Below are 23525 nucleotides of genomic sequence, written 5' to 3'. Positions count from 1 at the left end.
CAATCAAAACTAGTGGTTTTAAATTATACCCCGCATGGAGAATTCAGAAAGCTTATATGTATTTATTGGTGAATATATCAAAGAGGTCCTTCTTTTATAGGGGCCTAATCAAATTAGTCATTTTACTATTAACGGATAAATTTAATTTCATACTATTAAAAAAATCAAATAAAGTCAAATCAGAATAAAATTAATATTTACAGTTTATTATTAAAGGGTTTAATATTTTTATAGCTTTTGTGATTTTGTAAATGAAATTTTTGCAATTGAAAAAATACAGGAACTAAATTGATCTAGTCCCTATAATATAGGGACCTCCTAAGTATTTAAACTAAATTTATTTATGTGGTTTACAAGTTATCAGCATTTAGCGAGCTGAGTCTTATATGAACCAGAAGCTTTCTCTTGGGATTTATTTGCAAAAAGACAAAGCTAAAGAAATAAGTGGGGAGAAGCAAGATTAGGGGGAGAGAAAAAAAAAAAGGAAAGATATTTTGAGGTTTGCAAATGTCTTTAACAGTAATATCTTCAGTTTATGAAGTTTGCAGTGATGCAGCTGGTATTGCAGGTAGGCTATAGCTTCTCAAGCTTTCCTCTTCGATTATGATTAAGCTTAAGAGCTGTTCATATTATTTGCAGTATGCATGATGGGGGAACTTTGAACTTATATACTGAAATTTGATGCCTTCGAAATAAATAAAGATTTTCTGGGTTAAGGGTTTCCTTTTTCTTGTTCATCAAATGAAACAGCCAAATTCAGTCCTCACTTTGTTAATTTGTGTTGATTTTTAAAATTTTTGCAGGTAACATCTTTGCTTTTGGGCTGTTCTTGTCACCTATGTAAGTTTATTTGCACACTGAAAAAAAAAGAAGAAGCTGATACAAGGCTTGTTTTTACTGACATTTGTTTCGTTGGTTTTTTTTAGACCAACATTTAGGAGAATAATCAGAAATGGATCAACAGAACAATTTTCAGGGATGCCATACATATATGCTCTTTTGAACTGTTTGATTTGCCTTTGGTATGGGTTCCCCATTATATCTCCTGGTATTATCTTGGTGGCAACTGTCAATTCCATTGGAGCTGTTTTTCAATTGATTTACATCATCATTTTCATTGCATATGCTGAAAAGCCAATGAAGGTAACTTTCTAAAAGAACTTCTAACTTTTTCCCATTTGCAAAATGATCTTTAATCTTATGATGTTTGTGCTTTGCAGCTGAAGATGTTGGGGTTCTTGGTATCGGTTTTCGCGGTGTTTGCTTCGATAGTTTTCGTGAGCCTCCAGTTCTTGAACTCATCGTCACGGCAACTTTTCGTCGGATATTTAAGCGTCGCGTCTTTGATTTCTATGTTTGCTTCTCCCCTGCTCATAATCGTAAGTTCCATTCGGATTTTTTCTATGTTTTAGAACCCGGAATCCCTTCTCATTCATGTTCTTGTTTCAACATTCATATGGCAGAATTTGGTGATCAAAATGAGAAGCGTTGAGTACATGCCGTTTTCACTCTCCCTGGCAACATTCTTGATGAGTTTAGCTTTCTTTGTATATGGATTGCTCAAGCACGATCCATTCATCTATGTAAGGTCCACCAAATCTTGGTTTTTGTTGAGAGATTTTCAATTTATTTTGGAAAAGTCTTTAAAGTGTTACTTGTCCGGAGCCAGCGAATCCCTCAACAAGTTCGATATTGTCTTTAAGTTGGGATTTCTCTTTTGATAGCTGTATAGAGTTCATGGAACGAGAGCATTTTCTCAAATCGAACTGTGTGTGGTGCATGGCCATCTAGAAATGGAAGGTTAGTGTCACATGCTTAATAGGATTTGAACCCCTGCCCTTTATTCAAGGGTTGAAATCTTACCAAGCGCATAACACTCACGTCCCCTTAATAGGTAGCATTGTATCATGCACAACTCGATCCAATGAGGAATCTTGTGCGGCTATTGAGAGATAAACCCTGATAAGAAACAATACTGAACTTACTAAGGGATCCGTCAGTTCCATACGAACGAGATTTTAAAGATTTCTATTAAAGGAATTGAAAATCCCTTCCCTTGTGTAACTATTTAAATATTGTTCTAAAATATTGTGTGGCGTTGATACAGGCTCCCAATGGGATTGGAACAGTACTGGGGACAGTCCAATTGGCCTTGTATGCCTATTTCAAAAGAGCTTCACAAGGGGAATTGAGGCATCCATTGATTGTTCCTTGAAAGAGAGTTGAGCTTCGTGCATGAACTAGTTGGCATACAAGGTTTGTGACTGCTTCTCCCAACAATGTTGTCTTCAAGATTCGAATCTGAGTACTCTCTTTGAGAGTGCAATATTGTGCATTACCATTACACTGAACTCCTTGTTGGCAATTCACATGTATTATTAATACGTATGTACCTATATATAGGGTTCAAAATGCAGAAGCTAATTCTTGTTGTAATTTAAATGAATGTATATCCATTAGATTTTAGATATGTAATATCATTGGTATCATCATCATACTGCTTTGAGAGGAAACTGTAGGACTTGGAGAAAGAAATAATTGAAGGAAGAAATTACCTGAATAATACAAATCCTTTTCGAGCTGATAAAGCTTCAATAACAAGATGAAGCTCTTTCTTTCCAATAGAGGAAATTGATTGAGTCTTGGACAATAATTTTGTAAATTAAATTCCGTAATTTTATATTTAGGAAACTACATTCATCATAATTTTTGTTTATCTTAGATTACATTTTAGTCACTTATGTTTAAAATGTAACGTTTTAACCACTTCATTATCATGTTATAACATTTTAGTCATTGAGCCGTTAATTACCGTTAACAGTAAGCTGTTGTGGCACATTAAATCATCATTTCAAATAAAAATTTTAGGTTAAATTATATAACTGATCTCTGTATTTTTTTGTTTTAATTAATATAATTTTTTTTGTTTTATATTCTTTAAAATTTCCTCTCTTTTCTTTATTTTTCATTATCTTCTGTTTCTTCCTCTGTTTTCCCACATTCTGCATTTCTTTTAACATATCAGGAAGTCGAATTAGTAGTGAAGAAAGAAGCAAGAAGTCGAAAGCCATCATTGCCTATAACCAAAACCCATAAACCCATGCCATGCTTCTGTTTTTACTACCAATTCGATTTCTTGATATGTTAAAAGAATTTGAGAAGGTAGGAAAACAGAGGGAGAAGCAGAAGAGAATGAAAAAAAAAGAAAAAAAAGTTAAAAGAATATAAAACAAAAAAATTTAAATTGTTCAAAATAAAAAAAAATATGGAGACCAACTGTATAATTTAACCTAAATTTTTTGTTTGAAATGATGATTTAACATGTTACATCAGCTTACCGTTACATCGTTAATGGCAATTAACTGTTCAATAACTAAAATATTACAACACGATAACGTAAGTGACTAAAACGTAACATTTTAAACATAAATGAATAAAATGTTTTATTTAAATTTAATTATAATATATAAAACAATATTGTTGTAATAATAAAATAAGTTTTGAGGATGAATAAATTTTAAAGAGAAAAAAAATTTGGCCATTACCCAACTTAGGCCCCGTTCAGCAGTGCTTTTGAGATGAGTTTTTTTTTTCTCAAAAATCACTTTTCACTTAAAAATATTGTCAAATATACCAGTTGAGTAAAAAATTCAACTAAAAAAGAAGTGTTCTTTGGCATATGGTAAAGTTGAAAATTTTAACTTTTTCCTCAGCCAAAAGTGCTTTTGCTGCTATTTACATTTTTAACTTCAGTTTATCTTCTCCAAAAGACAAGTTAGAATACCCATTTTTTTTTCATTTTTTTCTTTCTTCTAGTTCTCTTCTCTTTTGTTCCTCTTTTAATTTCTCCACCGGTGAGTTTCTTTTCTTCTTCTTCTCTTCAAGTTGTTCATTTTTTTTCTCTTTTTAGTTTAATTGTTTTCTAATTGTTTAAATTTAATCAATAATATGAATTACTTAGAAATATTTAAAATTAATACTATATATTAAAATATTAACAATAAGTTATAATAAATTATTTTTTATATTCTTGCTAAAATATCATAATATTAACTAATTTGAACATTATTTAAATGCATATTTATTATTTTATAATATCATGTCTAAAATAGACATTTTATTTCTGAAAATCATTTTTTAACAGCAATATTAAACATTTAAATTTTAAACAAAACTTTTCAAAAGTATTTCTGAAAAGTACTTTTAAAAAACACTTTTAAAAAACAATACTAAACTAGTCATTAAGGTTTCTAAATCCATCTGTTTGTATTATTTTTTAAATTTATGTTAACAATTTACATTGTACAATCCTAGGGCAAATGACCCAAAAAAGCCCCTTTTTTTCAAAAATTACCGAAATGGGCCAATTAGCTAATTATTTACCGGAATGGTCCATTTTCCGCGAAATCGCGTTCACTTCAGCGCGATATCAGGATATGCGCCAGGAAATCGCGTCCACGTCAGCGCGATTTGCTGATGTGGACACAAATAGCGCCCTCTAGGACACGATTTGCTGACGTGGCATGAACAATTTATGTTTTTTAGCTTGAAAAACTTTGAAAGGTCATAACTTTTCGCTCGGTTGTCCGATTGAGACGATTTTTTTTTTGATTTCGAATAACTTTTCGAGATCTACGCGCTGACAAATAGCCGAAGGCGGTTTGCCGCACTTTTCATCAAAAAAGATCATTTTTTGCCCCTAAATTTTGATTTTTTCGGTTCAAAATTGAATTTTGAAACATTCAAATCATTATTTTCCTTATTTATTCGGAGTAAACACTGGATTTTTTTACGAAATTGTTGTATTATTTCTTTTGATTTGACACGTGTATGGAATAGGTCCGATAAATCGTTAGAACGTAAGTAATATAATTAAGATAATAACAGTATTTTTATAATATATTAATTAATTAGTTTAGCTTAGTTGGTTAAGATGCTTGCTCTTTTCCCTTAGTTCCTTGGTTCAAATCTTGTTGGTAACAATTTTGAATCTTTTGAATCAATTAACTCTTCAATATTACATCAATAGCAACAAGTACAAAATTCAATTTTGAACCGAAAAAATCAAAATTTAGGGGCAAAAAAGGATCTTTTTTGACGAAAAGTGCGGCAAAATGCCTTCGGCAGTTTGTTAGCACGTAGATCTCGAAAAGTTATTCGAAATAAAAAAAATCGTCTCAATCGGACAACCGAGCGAAAAGTTATGGCCTTTCAAAGTTTTCCAAGCTAAAAAACATAAACTGTTCATGCCACGTCAACAAATCGCGTCCTAGAGGGCGCTATTTGTGTCCACGTCAGCAAATTGCGTCCTAAAGGGCGCTATTTGTGTCCACGTCAGCAAATCGCGCTGACGTGGACGCAATTTCCTGGCGCGTACCCTGACATCGCGCTGACTTGGACGTGATTTCGCGGAAAATGGACCATTCCGGTAAATAATTAGCTAATTGGCCCATTTCGGTAATTTTTGAAAAAAAAGGGCTTTTTTTGGTCATTTGCCCTACAATCCTATAACATAAATACTAAAAATTATGTTACAATTAAGCAGATTATGTTTAGAAATTGGCTTAATATAATATTTGGAACCTGAACTTAATCCTTTTTCTAATTTGATACCTAAATTTTACTCTTTTTTCTAATTTAGTATCTAATCTTTTTGTTTTTGTTCAATTTGGTACTTGAGCTTGACAAACATTTACAAATTACTCCAAGATACTAACAATTTTATTTTTTATGAGATAGTAAAAATAATCAATGTATGATCGACATGTGACAGATGATATAATGTTTTTTCTTATATTTTATATGTTCAATTACTTTTAGTTTTAATTAACTAATTATTAATTTATTAATTGAAAATAATGAATTCTTTTAATTTGGATTCTTAATTTTTTCTTATTTAATATTAATTTGTTAAGCATAGCTCAATACCTATTTTTTTAACATTAATTTCCTTTAATATTGGTAATATTTTTGTACCATAACAAAAAAAAGTAACATTGTTAGTGTTTTGCGTAATTTGTATAACATTTAATAAATTTAGATACCAATTTAGGGGAAAAAATGCCTAGTTCAGGTATCCAATTGGGCCAAAAAAAAACTAGACACCGAATTAGAAAAAAAAAATCAAGTTTAGGTACCAAATGTTGTATTAAGCCTTAAAATTTTAATAGAATAAAAGTAAATGATATATTCATAAATATTAAATATTAAATAATAAATAATATGGGTTATCTAAATTAGACTTATCCATAGGTTGAATTACTTACCCAAGCCCAAAGTTCCGCATGAAATTTGGGTGATTTTGGATAAAAATATTATAGACTTGAACAAAAAAATAAACCTATTTAAAATATAGATTGGGTTCAAGCTCAAACATCTAATGCTTGAGTCTAGCTCGACCCATTTCTGTATTTATTATATATTATATAATTTATAGTAATATATAATATTATAATGTAAATATTAAAAATTTGTTAAGATTCTTATATATAAAAAATTATATATAATTATTAAATATTAAATTAAAAATATTATAAATAATCCAGAAAAACAACATGGATGAGCTTTGAATGAGTCTGGATTAAGCATTTACAGATGTGAACATGTTTGGGTAAAATTTTATACCCATGTTTCTAACCAGGCAGGGCTTTGACAAATGTAAAGCATGTTAATATCATGCTTAAACCTAGTCATAACCTGATCCAACCCACCTCATGAACACCTTTAACTAAATAAATTTAGGGTTAGCCATATATAAAGGTTTAATGAAAAATTGAGGCCTATATATCAAGTTGGGCCAATAAATTTTATATAGTGTTGATACCATGCATGAGTTCAACCCAAATCCAACTTTACTTTATCAACCGTTTTAATCTTTGAAACTTGAAACGAGTCCTATCATTTTTCAAATCTATAATATATTATTATTTTTATATATTAATAATTTATATGGTCTGAAAATTTAATACATTATATTGTAATGCAAATATTAATAAATATGTCTAATAAAATAAAATGTTAGGTAATGATTTTTTTAGTACAGTTTTTATTCAAATCCAAGCTGTTTTTGGAGAAGATAAACACTCGATAAATAAGTCACAACTTGAGTTGAAATATTACATAATAATACTAAAAGATATATATATATAATTATTAAAGATTAAATAAAATTAATTATGTTAAATAAATTTTAATTTGCGACTTAAGTAAAAATTAAAATTAATATTTTAAATTGAAAAAATATATATAATTCGATATCATAAACTCAACTCAGATCTAATCTGACCTAATCTGTAAATATGTTTAATCTTATTTTATCCACAATATATGCAATATTTATTTTTATATTTTTGTTGCCCTCAAAAAAAATATCAACACAAATAAGAAATTTTTTTTGAGGGCAACACAAATAAGATATTTAATGATGACGGTTGAACCTGGGCCACATCAACATTTTTATTATCTTTTGTTAAAGTCAACACTAAAATCTACAAACTATGTACTTCTTTAAACCTATTAAATTTCCCCCCCATTCTTAATTTAATGGTAAAATATTAAATTTAATATTTAATATTTATATTTTTTTTGAGTGGGTTAAATTTAACCATCGACATTTAAAAAAAGATTAAATTGATTTTTTAATGAAAATATTTTAACTCGAATGACAATTCACATGTACTCCATAATAATCTTTAAAAAATTTATCAATTTTTTTTTGAGTTTTAATTTTTACTAAAATTTTTATAATTTTAAATTATTCGTTGACATGATATATAAAACAATTAGTGTCAGACTAATATAAAGTATACATGAATTGTCACACTAATTATCATGCTAATATCGTTAAAAATTTAATATTTTAATTAGTATTTTTATTAAAAAAACAATTTAATAATTTTTAAAAAATTAATAGTCGAATTTAATTAAAAAAGAGTCAAGACAACAAAAAAAGTATAAATTGTTGAGAGTTAAATTTAATAATATGCTTATAATGAGTTAAAATTATTTTGTTTGCTAATTTGGGTTTAAAGTTAAATTTAATTTTATTTTGTATTATGCGATATTTAATATAAATATAAAAGTTGATTAATTCTTCACAAATTTAATGATTCTTAGATAATTCAGAAAAAACATAAATTGACTGTTGATGAGGGGATAAGAAAGGGTAAGTTGGTCAAGTACATTGCGGGTTGAGGCGGAGAGATAAGAAAAGAAAACCCTAAGATGAGATTTAGCCGCTCTATCTGTTTTGCTATGGAAGAAGCAGTAGAGTAAGAGTAAAGAGTAGCAGTGTAGAGAGATAAACCCTTGCTAATTCTCTTACACTCTCTCTCTTCTCTTCTCCATCTTTACTCTCTTCTATTATACTTTCGTTTCGCTTCTCTTCGATCTCTCGCCATTGGATTCGATCAATCGGTTTAAGTTGATCCTGGTGATTGCTTGTTTCGATTTTCTGGTATGTTTCGGCAAACCTTAATTTGGGTTTTGTTCTCTCTGTTGGTTTGAAATTTATTGTTTTGATTCGGGGGAATTGAGGTTTGGAATGTATGTACAAGCCTTTTTTTTATTAGTTCTCTTGTGACCCCAATTTGATTTTTTTCTTCTTCTTCATGGGTTTGAATCTTCTGATTTCTTGGAATTGGGGGATTGAGGTCTGGAATGCATGTGTGGGTTGGGTTCTTTTTATGAATGTACTTCTGATCAGTACTCTGGTGAATAATTTTGTTTCTGTTATTAGTTTAAGTTGAATTCGTTTCATGGAAAGTTCCAAATTTTCCCAGGTACTGATGCAAAATTTCGTGTTTAAGTTACTGAATCATCGGTTTAAATTCGATATTTTGTGGGTTTATTATCTTTAGTCGTGTTTGTTACAAAGTTTTGGTCTTTTTTGGTCAACGCTGTGTGAAGGATGATCGGGTGATCTGTAAAAAGAACAAATACATTGGCTTTGAAGTGTTTTATTTGGGGGGGGGGTTTGCTTTTGCTGGATATTTGTTTGAAACCCCTATTGCATCTGATCAGCTTTTTACTTCTTTTGAAGGTTCTTGATTTTACCCTTAGTTTACTTGTATGAATCCATGTTGGCATTATATCTTACCATTTGTTTAATGCGTGATGCATTTGATATTGGTCCTGCCAATATAAGCCATGAATTTATGGATCTTTTAGCATGTTGCTGCTTCAAAAAAAAAAAAAGTTTAAGCTCTTGTTTATGTTTTTTTTTCTACTTTTCCATATGTTTGGCTGTGTGTAAATATAGAAGGTGGTATATTTCAAGTTCGCAGGTTCAAAAAATGATTGCTGCAGAAAGTGTAGTGCCAAAGCATAAGTTGAAGATTAAGTTCCCCATTCTAAGGATTGAATCGGTTTCTGCGCCACAATCACTTGAGTTTGGGCAGCAACTGAGCAGCTCTTTTGATGGGAAAAGGAAGTCATATCCTGGCAATTCAAAAGAGACTTATGGTGCTTCTAAGCGTCGACCAGAAGGGGTGATAATGGGTGGTCCACAAGAGAAGAGGCGAAAGATGGACCGCAGCATGACTCAGCAGTGTACTACCCTACTGAATGCTTTGATGAAGCATCCAGCTGGTTGGGTTTTCAATCAACCAGTGGATCCTATAGCTTTAAAGATTCCTGATTATTTTTCAATAATAAAAAACCCCATGGATTTGGGTACAATTAAGTCCAAGCTAGTAAAGAATGCTTATCTCGGCATTGAAGAATTTGTGGCTGATATTAGACTGACGTTTTCTAATGCCATGCTGTATAATCCCCCATCTAATAACGTTCATAAAATGGCGCAAAAAATGAACGAGTTTTTTGAGTCAAGATGGAAATCTTTGGAGGAAAAGTGGAATCAAGAAAATTTTAAGGTTGGGAATGGGAAAATTTCAAGTGTGCGACTGAAAGATGTTGATGAATCAAGGCAGGGTTGTCCTAAAATACAGCTATACCGAAATAGCTCTTTGCCGAAGAAGTCAAAGCCATCTGAGGAGAAGGTTGAGAAAGTGACTTTGAATGTAAGAGCAGCAGAAGTGAGTACTGTCTGTGGTATTTGTAAACAAACATTCTTGTGTATTTTGAATTGGTTTAAATTTGATTTATTTATTAAAGAAAAAGGCTGGGTTTGAAAATTGCTTACAAAACAGGAAGGAGTTAAGCATCTTTGTTCTGGCTTGATGTTATGCGTTTGCTCATTTTATGTTATTATAATAGAAAATCCGAGTTGCTTTTGATGCTGAGGTCATTGACTTGTTAACAGGTTGAGACTCCTAAACCTACACGGAATAGTGTGAGCAAGTTGCCAGGAAAGAACTTACAAAAAGGTACGAAGTGGCAGAATAAAGTTTCTGCTTTATGGCTCTTTATTGGAGCTAATTTGCGATGTGTCTTATAGGCACCAGTAGTGCTAGTTCTAGTGGTGGGTGTACAAATGGGCCTATCAATGCCAAGCCACCATTGAGCCCAGGTGCCTGCAAATGCAGTTCATGTGGGAGCATGAAGTGTCAATGTAGCCTTCCGTGTGATTCAAATCATGCATCTTCGAGTGGTTAGTTAATGACTTCTTGTGCTACCACTTTTTCTTTTTTGTTATTTTAGGCCATAACTTTCTTTAATTTTCCAAAAATCTTATTTTTGGCTTGGTGTAGATGTGACTTCAGAAAGATTGTTGGGTGGAGATCTTAGAGTGTGTGGTGCTGATGCCTCTAAACTGGTACATGTGATTGTTTTTATAATATCATGGTTATTGTTCTGATTAGTGCCATGAAATATGTTACTAAAATTTTACATCAAAATATAGGACTGCCAGGCAAAAAGCACATTGACATCACAAATGAGCAAGTCTGATCCAGATTCTAATGGTGAGGAAATATCTCAATTGTATTTCATGATTTTCTACTTGATTCTTGATTTGAGTATTTGAATTCTTGCAAAAAATGTTTAGGTGCTGTAAGTGCTTTAGACGAAGGGAATGTTTCTCTTAGTCCCCATCTTACAACTCCTGCAACAGATGCTGGTTCTGGTGAAGGTTAGTTTATCTACTGATGTTAAACCGTTTTAAGTTCTTTTCTCTTTGCCTTGAAGAGCTGATGTGGTTTGTGGTTGTCGTTTAAATTGCTTCAATGCGGTAAGTTTAACCCGTTCATTGTTTTTCTATTATTAGGCTCAACTCCTATTTTTGATGCACAAATGTCACCGAAGAAGGCTCTCCGTGCTGCAATGCTAAAAAGCCGTTTTGCAGAGACCATTTTGAAAGCTCAGAAGAAGACACTACTTGATCATGTAAGTTTATGCAAGGTTATATCTTTTTCATTTTGAATGTTGTCTTGGAATTTATGTTGCATGGTGTGAATTGCTTGTTGGCTTCTTGGTATTTAATAGTGATAATTAAGCTGCTTTACTAAATAGGGTGATAAAGCTGATCCAGTTAAGTTACAGCAGGAAAGAGAAAGATTGGAACGGAGGCAGCGCGAAGGTGATTGTTCTAGTTCTTGAGTTATTGTTGTCTGTTGTTGGTCATTTTATTTTTTTTCTATTTCCTATTTTTAATTTGGCTGCTATAGAATGAACTTCTGATTCTCATAAAATGGAATTAAAAAGATTGACAAGAAGTTCAACTCTTTATGGGTGTCTCAACTCTCAAGTGATGTGTTCCAATTTAAAATACATGTTTACTTTGTTTTTTGTTAACTATTAAATAAGATATATATATTTTTCACCCTTTTCTGTTTGTGTGTGCCAAATCAATCTTATTATCAGGATGATCCAGTGTGTGCCTCCATATTCAATCATTAATTTGATATCATATTCTACAATTTCTCTTCCCCTCGTGTTTTCTTGTGCTAACGTGTTCATATCTGAAAGTTCTCATTATATAAAAGAAATGAACGTACTTGTAGGGTGGGTTTGATTTATACAGTTCTATTCTATGTTAGTCTATATGTTTTATGATAAGATGAGATATATGTGATTAGGAATACCAGTTCTCCTGATGCACATTTTTTGAAGGCTGAATACAGGAACCAGTCCTTTTTACTACTAGTTCTAAGTTGGATAACACTATTCAGCAATAATACCTGTAGGTTTGGTAGTTGACTCTTTGTTATATCTTTGTACAGAAAAGGCAAAGATTGAAGCTCAAATCCGGGCTGCTGAATATGCTGCCAAAATGAAGGCGGAATCTGAATTGAAAAAGCAACGGGAAAGAGAAAGAGAAGCCGCTCGACTTGCACTGCAAAAGGTTTACAATTTTTTGCCCTCCTTTTCTGGTGTACATTATGTTCATTTTGTAGGAGTGGGTTTAGATTTGTATGGCCTTTTGATATTTGCAGATGGAAAAAACAGCAGAGATTGAACAGAATCTGGAGATTCTAAAGGAACTGGAAACGTTGTTAGGATGTTGTCTGTACAGTAATCAATTTTATGGTCGAAAAAGTGGAGCATGTGAAAGGGTAATTGAAGGAGGAGCTTATGGGATGATAAAAGGTGAGAATCCACTCCATAAACTGGGTTTATTCTTCAAAGACGAGTACTTTGAAGACGAGGAGGATGAGGACGCTTTTCTTAATGAAGACATTGTTTGTGAAGAAGGAGAAATACTGTAATAAAAAACATGATTGTTAGTATTAAAAATTGGCGGCGGTCCTCGTTAATAGCTTCTTAGCGAGTACCCCCAGATTTGATTGTAAATCCAAGTATTTTTGTAGGATTAATTGTGTAGTCAGCCAAACACATTTATTATTATTATATAGAAAAAGCTAAAAAGCATAGTTCCTCCCAACCACTTCAATGCCTACTCTCTTCAAAAGATTTGCTACATGTAAGGCAAATATCTCATTTATTAGAGTGCTATTGCCATCTGTCCTATAGGTGCTAAATGCTCTCACAGCTGTGGACGTTGAAATGAAAAAGCTGCTTCGGGATTTTTGCCTTTTGGCTTGGGAGTTTATTTTGTGGGATTGGATTGACAATTACCTAACCAACAAATTCAGCACGTTTAGAACAGTGGTAAAATTGTGCGACCTTAATTTTTTTTTTATATTTTGTTCTTTCTATTAAAAATAAATAAATTAGTCACTTTATATTAAATTAAAGAGTAAATTGATCATTTTGTTAAAAATTGGTCATTATATACATATAACATGTTACATATAATTGTATGTTATAGTTGAGATTTTAAACAAAAAGGGTAAATTTATTTTTTGATTCAATAAACAAAAATTAATTTGTCAATTTTTTAAATAAAAGAGATAGAACGTAATTTAACTTCAATACAAAAGCCTTCATGATATTTTACCTGATTTTAAGTAAATATTAGGTGTATAAATTTTAAGTTGATTGGTACAAGGTCTGAGATTTAATCCTCATTTTATTTTTAATCACAAGGTGTAACATAGTGATAATTTATTTTATCTTTGAACCATGTGATTGGAGTTTGATTCTTTCTCATAAAAATAAAGTATATTTTATAATCAATTATTTATCCGACAATTTTGATTCGAGAAAATTAGTCACTACTTCTACCAAAAGATTTCAACACATTTAATTTTGTCTGTGGTGCAATTATCAATTTCCTCAGCTGAACTGGGTATTGGTTTTCAATTTTGATGTTTTGTAGTTGAGGTATGTTTTTGCAGGAGATGTTGACATCCACTAAAAGATTACAAATTTAGAGCCGACAACTCCACCGATGAAGTGGTGAAGGTGTTAGACGTTGACTGCCACGCACGGAAACACGAGCTTCAGGATATACATCACATCACTCCCTCCCTCGTGCGTATAAAAATAGTCTAAATTTTTAGGTTTGGATGAGTAATTGGGTGTAATGCGGTGCATTTAGTTTATTTTTTATCTCATGTTATAATATTGTTACAGTATCTAATCTCACTGTCATCATTATTTTTACACTAATAACAGGTAAATATACGGTCCATCTAAGCTAACCCTAAATATAAGTGAAAATATTGTAAAGCTTTAAATTGGAGCTTCTTTAGCCAACTTTGACCACATCCCCCTTGTTTTTCGTATGTTAAAATGATTTCTTCATTCATTTCCAACTCCATTTCCATCCATAACATTCTCAGGAAAATGACTGGATATAATTTTTTATATTTATATTATTAATAATTTTATAAGCTTTTTATAAATTTTACCATACTTGAACTCAAATTTCAAATTTCTAAATTTCAAATTTTGAACATGATATTCAAATCATAAAATTAAAAGTTTAAAACCTTGAATCTTGAACCATCAAATCTTAACTCTTAGCCCTAAATTCCAAACTTTCAAATCTCAAAATTTAAACCATAATTCTTAAAACCCAAAAATCTTAAAACCTCTATTATCGAACTCTAGAACCCTAAACTTTAAACTCAAAAACTCGCTTCTAAACTATAAACCTAAAACTTCAAACCTTAAAATTTTAAATTTTAATGTCTAAGTTCCAACTTTAAACCTTATTTTTTTTAAAATGATATATTTTTCAAAAAAATTATGGGTTGGATTAAAATTAATCAGTTATAAGAGAAAATTAATGGTATACTTGTACATGTGCTTATCATTTTAAAAAGAGTTGTGAAGTGAGAAAAGTGGAAAGAAAATAAAATTTGAGTGTGTTTGGTGGGAAAGAAAAGTGGGAGGAAAAAAGAAGAAGAAATAGACGATCATTTTCTATTCTAATACATAAAAATCAATAATTCCAAATTGGTATGATAATAGTAGAGATGTGTGTTAGTATATGTTTGATAAACTGAAACATTAAGTGTTGTTGAATTTAAGTCATAAAATTTGTTTGACATATTCCTTAAAATTAAATTCTGAATATAATTAGATTGTTTAACTAAAGGTAATATAATATAATATTAAATAAAATAAAATAAAAAATAATCAAAATTATTTTGTATTAAGTGATAAGTAGGTTACTATCTACTTATTATTTTTTTTATATTTTTTTGTAGAAAAATTTCTATATAGTAATTTTCATTATGGGTTATCAAACATGTTCAAATAATCAAGATGTTGAAAATATTAATTTTCAGTTGATTAAATTTTTTCAACCTTTTATCATATATGACCTAATTTAAAGTTATGATTTTTTAATTTCATCTCATTTTTCTACTCTATCAAACAATATAAATTTTATTTATTCGAGCAAAGTCTTAATGGTTTTTTTTTTCTAAAGCTTTTATTATAAATGTATTATTATACAAAATCAAATAGACAGAAACACATACGTTTTACACATTTTATTCATTATGCTATACGAACACAGCCCTGCAGATAGAAGCAGTTGAGCTCAGGGCTGACGTCTCATACATATGTAACACCAAAGCTCCAATATCATCACACCACACTAAAGCTGTGTGTGTATATGTAGTTTTTATTTTCAAGTAAAATCAAGTAGAGTGATAGTCTTCTTCATTATTCATCACTGATCCTCATATGTTGCAGATATGTTTTCCCATTGAGCTTACGAGAGAAGAAATCTTTAACGTATTGCTCCATCCCAACCCTTTTATACAATGGAGGGTTTTGAGGATTTATCAAACTTGGCGATGGCCCTACGTATGCCTCTCTTTTAGGCTTTATGAAAAAGGCTATTGAGATTCTTTCTTTCTCTGCATTCGGTATTGCCCTATGCTCAATGCTGCGGTATACCCCATTGCTAAAGATCTGCAGTATTTAAATATTTAAATCATAACATATATATATTATAAAAAGATAATTTTACCGCGCATCCTGAACTATGGTCTAAAATTTAAACACTATTAATATTATATTTTTTTATGAGAGGATATACATACTTAATGTATGACTGACAGGTGACACTCACAATATGATATGAAATTAATAATATGAATTGTTACATCTATTTGCAGTTTTCTCTGTATCGCTAAACAATATGCTTAAATTTTACTTTTCATTGGCGCTAAGATTGCTTTGATTGTTAATGATATGAATGATTCAAGAGGGACTTCATGCTAAAAGTATGGTCTGGTCTTCACAAAGCCCTTAATTCATATCTTCAATATCAGAAGAAGCCTGTGTTAAAAAATTGTGCTTTGAGCTATGCTTAATGGATTATGAATATTGAAGAAGAAAACAAGAGTTTTAAAAGCCCAAAATAAAAATATTATATTAAATTAAAACATAAAATAAAATAAATAACTTAAACTAAAAGTAATTGAATATTTAAAATGCAAAAAATAAAATAAAATCCATGTTGGCGATACATGGATAATGGATCAATTTAAAATATGAATCATAATTTGAGGATGTGTTGCAGAATAAAACCATATTTAAAACAAAAGAGAGAGAGATGAGAGAAATATTTGAACCTCTAAAATGTCTCCTACATTGACAACGAGGGCATCTGGAAGGATGGTAATGGGGAACCAACAACCATCTTTGTTGATGTGGAGGCCGTCGACTCCGTTAAGTTGGAGGAGAAAGGTGAGGATAGTGGGATCGGAGTGGGGAGTAATGCCCGTCACCAACTCTGGTTGCGGGCATGGAGGATAGCATGTCATCCTCAACGATTGCATGCCGTCCTCGAAATATTCTATCATTTCCTTTTCATCAATTTCCAAAGCTTTAGCCATTAAACTTAGAAGCTTCATCGCAAGGCTTTGCAGTTCCAAGATGTAAGACTCCAACGTATTTCTTTATATGAAGAGAAAGACAATGATCTGTCATTACTAGATTCACTTCCACATAGTTTTCATTTGGATCTAAAAGTTTAGTATCATACTGAAATAAATTACTTCAAATTCAAATTTGTTTGATTTGAGTCATTAAGGTTGAAATTCAATTACTTCTTATAATCTAATTTACAAAAAACATCAAGAAATTCTGTCTTAATTTTCTGTCCAGACATAAATATCCAACCAAATTAATGCCAAAAAGTGAAAGGACCACAAATGTCTCTTTCTACTTTCTATTTTTAGATGGGCTATTAATTTATTTTCTCTTTAATTCAATATCTATATTTTTACTATTCATTTTTAAGAATATGAGATTTTTAAAAGAAAAAGGATAAAAACCTCAAGGATGAAGGGAGCTCAAGGAAGAGATGAGGTTTTCGTAGAAGAATAGGGTTAGTGATCATATAAAGTCTATCAGCCCAATCAAATTTACCGTCCTCTCTCTCTATACTTCCGTACCCTTCAACCTCACCTTCCCTTATCTTATACTTCATCTTCTCCTCCAATGGAAGCTTATAAAATCCTTCAACCTCCTGTTTCACCTTCTCCATTACGATACTGTCAACCCCATGGTTCACCAACTGCATTGCAAAACCAGTTTTAGGGTTTTTCTTTCTTCATTTTTTTTGTCTTTTTCTTTCTCTTCTAATAAAATTAATATATATATATAGTGAAAGTACATATAAGTCCAAAACGTGAGACTATATCAAGAAAATTATGATTTCATGCACATAGCATGCAAGCTTATAAAATATATGGGTGAACTGAAGAACCTGAAAGAAACCCCCGTCTTTGCAAGCGGAGTGCAACTTGTGGAGTTGAAGATCAAAATCTTTCCCATAAACCAGTTGATTCATGTCAATGATTGGGATCGTCGGGAAGGGACGGCCACCGTGAGGGACGGTGGGGGGTTGCTGGTCTAAACGAATTGTTGTTCCAATAGGGTCGGAAGCGTGTAAATTATTGTACTAAAAAATCACACAAAGTTCAATTCCCAGGGAAGAGAAGTGGATCACAAGGATCTCTTAAATACCAAGTCTTTCCTTAGTCAGAATATTCCTTCTAACGTAATTTAATAGCACAATTAAATACTACTATTATACCCTCAAATATTGAAAGAAAAATAGGACAAAAAGAACATAAGAGTTTTAACGAGGTTCGGTAAATTATACCTACGTCCTCGGGCACTAACACCAGATGATAACTTTACTATCTCCAAAATATTACAAACAAATAGAATTCCTTAAGAATTCTCAAATGGGAGAAGAGAGAAAACTAAGAGAGAAAGATTGGTTGGGATGGTGTAAATGAGAAATGGTTAGGCCTATTTATAGTTGAGGTTCAGGGACTAACTTGCAAATGGCCTAAAAAATTAGGGACCAAAATTGCAATTATCCCATTCAACTTTAAACAACTTGACTACCATTTTTTTCTTTCGGTGCCACTTGCACCTCCCATTTTTTTTGACTTTTCAACACCCCTTTTAATTTGTCTTTTCAACAATCTCCACCTTGAAGATTTGATTAGGATAATCACATCTTCACATACTTCCTTCAACTCCCCAAATTCGATAAAGCTATCTTTTGTAGTGCCTCCAAATGCGCTCTCGAGCGCCATACACCTAAAGGTGCTCAAATTCTCAGGATGTTAATCAAGTTCAAACAATGATTAAACTTGATTGTTGTTACCACCTTGGTCATCATATCTGCGGGATTATCTGCTGTCGGAATCTTCTGAAGTAGAATTTTTCTTTTTTCAAAGACTTCCCGCACAAAGTGATATCTTACGTCGATATGCTTGGTTCTTGAATGATAGACTTGATTTTTCGCTAAATGAATAGCGCTCTGACTGTCACAATATAAACTTATGTGACTTTAAACAACTCCTAAGTCTTTCAACAATCCATTAAGCCAAATAGCCTCCTTAACAGCTTCTTTAACTGCCATATATTCTGCCTCTGTAGTAGACACAGCTACTGTAGACTGTAAGGTAGACTTCCAACTCACTGGGGCTTTCGCAAGAGTAAACAGATACCCCGTAGTTGAACGACGTTTATCTAAATCACCAGCAAAGTCGGAATCAACATATCCAACTACAAACTGACCAAGTGCTTCATCCTGTTCGAAAATTAAACCAACATCTACAGTTTTTCGAAGATACCGTAGAATCCATTTCACAGCTTGCCAATGTCCTTTTCCAGGATCATGCATATACCTGCTCACAACTCCAACAGCTTGTGAAATGTCAGGCCTCGTACACACTATCGCATACATCAAACTCCCAACTGCATTAGCATATGGGACTTTCGCCATATATTCTCTTTCATCTTCAGTCTTCGGAGATAATTGAGCACTAAGTTTCAAATGAGAAGCAAGTGGGGTACTTACATGTTTTGTGTTTTCATTTACACCAAAACATTGTAATACCTTTTTCAGATATTGCTTCTAATTTAAACAGAGCTTGCCTCTCGGTCTATCTCTACTTATCTCCATGCCGAGAATCTTCTTGGCCTCACCTAGATCTTTTGGATCTTCGAAGCGATTAACATATCATCAACATACAAGAGTAGATAAATGAAAGATCCGTCATGCAGCTTCTGCAAATATACACAATTGTCATATTTGCTTCTTGTGTACTTCTGCCTTCTCATAAAGCTATCAAATCGCTTGTACCACTGCCTCGGGGATTGCTTCAATCCATATAGCGATTTGTTCAGCTTACAAACCCAATTTCTACCACCAGCATCTGTGTATCCTTCGGGCTGAGTCATATAGATCTCCTCTTCTAACTCACCATGCAAGAAAGCCGTCTTAACATCAAGTTGAGCTAGTTCCAAATTCAACTGTGCTACCAAGGCCAACAAAATTCTAATGGAGGAATGCTTCACAACAGGGGAAAATACATCATTGTAGTCAATTCCCTCCTTCTGAGCGTAGCCTTTAGCTACCAATCTTGCCTTGTAGCGAATATCCTTCTTGCTAGGAGATCCATCTATCTTTGCGAATACCCACTTACATCCGATTGCCCTTTTACCTTTCGGTAATTTCGCCAATTCCCAAGTATTGTTCTTCAGGAGAGACTGCATTTCTTCATCCATGGCGCTTTTCCATTTATCACTTTCTAAGCTTTGCATTGCTTCTTGATAAGTGATAGGAATATCATCAACAACGGGAAGGGCGTAGGCCACCATATCAGTAAATCGAGCAGGTTTACGAATTTCTCTCCGTGGCCTTGCAACTGCAACTGGTTCTGGTGTACTTAGTGGTTCTTGGGTCAGAACCTCTTCAACCTCTAATTCCTCCATTGTGGCTGGGGAATTAGACTTATTAACTGGGCAAATCCCCATCTGCTCAAACTCCACCTGTTTTGGAGTACACTTCACCTGCTGTGGAGTATTGCTCGTCTGAATATCTTTATTTGCTACCTTTTTCAATGTGGCAGATTCATCAAAGGTAACATCTCTGCTACAGATCATTTTCTTTGTGCTTAAACACCAAAGACGAAATCCCTTCACTCCAGAAGTGATTCCCATAAAGAGAGCTTTCTTTGCCCTCGGATCTAACTTTGACTCCTTCACATGGTAATATGCAGTGGATCCAAACACATGTAAGGAATCATAATCTGTAGCCGGTTTTCCAGACCATACCTCCATAGGAGTTTTTCTTTCTAATGCAGATGATGGCAAACGATTAATAAGATGGCCAGCGTATGTCACAGCCTCAACCCAAAATTGCTTGCCCAACCCAGCATTGGACAACATACATCGAACTTTCTCCAGCAATGTTCGATTCATACGCTCTGCCAATCCATTTTGCTGTGGTGTATCCCTAACTGTGAAGTGTCGAACAATACCATACTCTTGGCACACATCGAAGAACGGATCACTTTTATATTCCTCTCTATTGTCCGTCCTAAGCCGCTTGATTTTCTTACCAGTCTGGTTTTCGATCATAGTTTTCCATTTAAGAAAAACTCTAAGCACTTCATCCTTAGTTCTCATGGTATACACCCAAACTCTTCTGAAAAAGTCATCAACAAAAGTAACAAAGTAGTGTTTTCCTCCCAATGAAGGTGTCTTGGAAGGCCCCCACACATCTGAGTGAACATATTCCAAAATACCTTTTGTATTATGGATAGCAGTACCGAATTTCACTCTCTTTTGCTTTCCCAGAACACAATGCTTGCAAAATTTTAATTTGCAAGCCTTTGTACCTTTCAACAATCCTTGCTTTGCTAGAATTTGCAAGGATTTTTCGCTGGCATGTCCCAACTTCATATGCCACAACTGCATTGAGTCCAATTCTTTGTTACCGGAAGCTGTAGCGACTGCTCCAATAACTGTACTACCTTGGTAGTAATACAAGTTATTTTTCCTGATGCCCTTCAAAATCACAAGTGCGCCAGATGTCACTTTCAAAATCCCATCTCTCATAGTAACAACTGAACCATTAGATTCCAAGGCTCCCAATGAGATGAGATTTTTCTTCAAACTGGGCACGTACCGAACATCAGTCAGAACTCTGGTTGATCCATCTTGATTCTTTAATTGGATTGAACCTATCCCAACAGTTTTACAGGCATTGTCATTGCCCATATAAACAACTCCTCCATTTAGTTCTACTAAATCAGAGAACCACTCCCGGTTAGGGGACATATGATAGGTACAACCCGAATCCAATATCCACTCATCTGAATGGAATGACGATGATGATGCAACCAGTGATAGTTCAGAGTCACTAGTATCATGCTTAGCAACACAAGCATCTACAACAGCTTTTCCCTTATTCTTCAGCTTTGGACAATTTTTCTTCCAGTGGCCTTTCTCATGACAAAAATCACATTCATCTTTCCCGAGTCTGGACTTTGACTTTGATCTCCCCTTTTGAGTTTTCTTCCGAGTGTATGAACGACCTCGGACTACTAAAGTTTCTGTATCTCTGATTGAGTTTTTCTGTTTGTCCTTCTTTCTCTGTTCATAACTGTATAAGGCCGCACAGACTTCGCTCAGAGATATATCACTCCTGCCATGAAGTAGAGTAGTTTCTAGGAACTCAAACTCCTCAGGAAGTGACCCCAACAGCATCAAAGCCAAATCTTCATCTTTGAATGTCTCATCCATATTCAGCAAATCAGTGACTAACTGATTAAATTTGGTGATGTGATCATTCATTGTGGTACTTGGGACGTATGTGAAGCGAAACAGTCTTTTCTTCAAGTGGAGCTTATTTTGACTGTTTTTCTTCAAAAAATTTTCTTCAAGTGCCACCCACAACTTATTTGCAGAAGTCTCCTTTGAAAAAGCATACCTCTGCTCTCGAGAAAGGCATGATCGAATTGTGCCACATGCCAACCGATTGATCGCCTTCCAATCTTTCTCCTGTACATCATCTAGTTTCTCTTCATCAATGGCAATGTCTAGACCCTGCTGAAAAAGGGCATCTAGAACCTCACTTTGCCACATACCAAAATGGCCCGTGCCATCAAAGATCTCTACGGCCAATCTTGCATTTTCAATTGTCGGTCTTGTCCACATGGACGATGTTGAAGCTCCTACACCGACCGTTTTCTCCATAATCTTTTAATATACCTAAGGAAATCTTTTCTGATGTGAAAGATCAGTTTAAACTGCAACCACAGAGCATACTACGATTAACCTTCAGCTCTGATACCACTTGTTGTTCCAATAGGGTCGGAAGCGTGTAAATTATTGTACTAAAAAATCACACAAAGTTCAATTCCCAGGGAAGAGAGGTGGATCACAAGGATCTCTTAAATACCAAGTCTTTCCTTAGTCAGAATATTCCTTCTAACGTAATTTAATAGCACAATTAAATACTACTATTATACCCTCAAATATTGAAAGAAAAATAGGACAAAAAGAACATAAGAGTTTTAACGAGGTTCGGTAAATTATACCTACGTCCTCGGGCACTAACACCAGATGATAACTTTACTATCTCCAAAATATTACAAACAAATAGAATTCCTTAAGAATTCTCAAATGAGAGAAGAGAGAAAACTAAGAGAGAAAGATTGGTTGGGATGGTGTAAATGAGAAATGGTTAGGCCTATTTATAGTTGATGTTCAGGGACTAACTTGCAAATGGCCTAAAAAATTTGGGACCAAAATTACAATTATCCCATTCAACTTTAAACAACTTGCCTACCATTTTTTTCTTTCGGTGCCACTTGCACCTCCCATTTTTTTTGACTTTTCAACACCCCTTTTAATTTGTCTTTTCAACACGAACATAGTGTTGGGGGATTGTAATGATAGGCTGTTTGACAAGCTCTTGAACACTAAGAACTGGAATTGCTGCCATATTTGCTGACCTTGGTTGATATGCTTATAGAACAGCTCACTACAAGAGTATTATAGGGAAAATTTCGCCTAACATTTTGGATTGTTTTTTAAATTTAAAACAAAATGTGGATAATTTTAAAAAAGAAAAAAAAAAGTCGGTTACTACCACCTACAGGCTACAAACGTGGTTGACCATAATTTCTAATAATTATACATATGGCAGCCATCCTCCTTGTTGCTGCACTAGGTGAATTTCTGCATGCATTTACATCTTACATTTGGGTTTAATTAGGTTACACATTTCCACTATCATATGATTCAATGGATTGGAAATTGACGCAAATTACTTTAAAATTTTGAAATTAAAGATATAGTAGTTGTTTATTTATTTTAAAAAATAATTGTCCATGTAATTTTCTTACAATTAATTCAACTAGTTGGACTAGTAATAATTCATCATTCATCATGATTGTAACATTTTATATAATTGTTTCGGATAAAAAATATTATCAAATTTA

The 23525-nt window shown here is 32.9% G+C and overlaps 3 protein-coding genes across 11 annotated transcripts; 2 read left to right on the top strand and 1 right to left on the bottom strand.

Annotated features, from left to right (window-relative positions):
• The first annotated feature begins 365 nt into the window (after nt 1-365).
• On the top strand, nt 366-2579 carry LOC121202908 (bidirectional sugar transporter SWEET2a). The gene is made up of 6 exons (XM_041102797.1): nt 366-568; nt 804-840; nt 927-1143; nt 1221-1379; nt 1464-1583; nt 2108-2579. Exons 1-6 carry the CDS (start codon nt 508-510, stop codon nt 2213-2215), a joined length of 702 nt encoding a protein of 233 aa, XP_040958731.1. The 5' UTR covers nt 366-507; the 3' UTR covers nt 2216-2579.
• A 5534-nt stretch (nt 2580-8113) lies between these two features.
• Nucleotides 8114-12781, top strand: LOC121222307 (transcription factor GTE10). 9 transcript variants are annotated; one of them, XM_041102789.1, is made up of 11 exons: nt 8114-8455; nt 9285-10034; nt 10262-10325; nt 10397-10549; nt 10650-10714; nt 10802-10862; nt 10946-11029; nt 11165-11283; nt 11410-11476; nt 12120-12241; nt 12333-12781. In XM_041102789.1, exons 2-11 carry the CDS (start codon nt 9294-9296, stop codon nt 12603-12605), a joined length of 1749 nt encoding a protein of 582 aa, XP_040958723.1. In that variant the 5' UTR covers nt 8114-8455; nt 9285-9293; the 3' UTR covers nt 12606-12781. The 9 variants fall into 9 exon arrangements, with proteins under 9 accessions (XP_040958723.1, XP_040958728.1, XP_040958726.1 ...); XM_041102794.1 differs by having other exon boundaries at nt 8151-8455; nt 9278-10034; nt 11443-11476; XM_041102792.1 differs by having other exon boundaries at nt 8151-8455; nt 9278-10034; nt 11440-11476.
• A 2544-nt stretch (nt 12782-15325) lies between these two features.
• On the bottom strand, nt 15326-23026 carry LOC121222440 (codeine O-demethylase). The gene is made up of 5 exons (XM_041103207.1): nt 22955-23026; nt 17477-17617; nt 17043-17284; nt 16338-16662; nt 15326-15672 (listed from the first exon to the last, which is right to left on the bottom strand). Exons 1-5 carry the CDS (start codon nt 23024-23026, stop codon nt 15421-15423), a joined length of 1032 nt encoding a protein of 343 aa, XP_040959141.1. The 3' UTR covers nt 15326-15420.
• Between the last annotated feature and the right edge of the window lie 499 nt (nt 23027-23525).

This window comes from Gossypium hirsutum, chromosome D10 (genome assembly GCF_007990345.1).
Source record: "Gossypium hirsutum isolate 1008001.06 chromosome D10, Gossypium_hirsutum_v2.1, whole genome shotgun sequence".
In the NCBI taxonomy this organism is placed as follows: Eukaryota; Viridiplantae; Streptophyta; class Magnoliopsida; order Malvales; family Malvaceae; genus Gossypium; species Gossypium hirsutum.
Note: the sequence above shows the minus strand (reverse complement) of the source record. Positions and strands in the feature narration are given on the sequence as shown.

What these genes read in the sequence shown, in the direction of transcription:
- LOC121202908 (XM_041102797.1), top strand. Translation starts at nt 508, where the DNA reads ATGTCTTTAACAGTAATATCTTCAGTTTATGAAGTTTGCAGTGATGCA. An exon ending in CTTCTCCCCTGCTCATAATC is followed by an intron (nt 1,380 to 1,463) that starts GTAAGTTCCATT and finishes TTCATATGGCAG; the next exon opens with AATTTGGTGATCAAAATGAG. An exon ending in AGCACGATCCATTCATCTAT is followed by an intron (nt 1,584 to 2,107) that starts GTAAGGTCCACC and finishes GCGTTGATACAG; the next exon opens with GCTCCCAATGGGATTGGAAC.
- LOC121222307 (XM_041102789.1), top strand. Translation starts at nt 9,294, where the DNA reads ATGATTGCTGCAGAAAGTGTAGTGCCAAAGCATAAGTTGAAGATTAAG. An exon ending in AGATGCTGGTTCTGGTGAAG is followed by an intron (nt 11,030 to 11,164) that starts GTTAGTTTATCT and finishes TTCTATTATTAG; the next exon opens with GCTCAACTCCTATTTTTGAT. An exon ending in AGAAGACACTACTTGATCAT is followed by an intron (nt 11,284 to 11,409) that starts GTAAGTTTATGC and finishes TTTACTAAATAG; the next exon opens with GGTGATAAAGCTGATCCAGT.
- LOC121222440 (XM_041103207.1), bottom strand. Translation starts at nt 23,026, where the DNA reads ATGGCAGCAATTCCAGTTCTTAGTGTTCAAGAGCTTGTCAAACAGCCT. An exon ending in AAGACGGGGGTTTCTTTCAG is followed by an intron (nt 17,285 to 17,476) that starts GTTCTTCAGTTC and finishes TTTGCAATGCAG; the next exon opens with TTGGTGAACCATGGGGTTGA. An exon ending in GAGCTCCCTTCATCCTTGAG is followed by an intron (nt 16,663 to 17,042) that starts GTTTTTATCCTT and finishes CTTCATATAAAG; the next exon opens with AAATACGTTGGAGTCTTACA.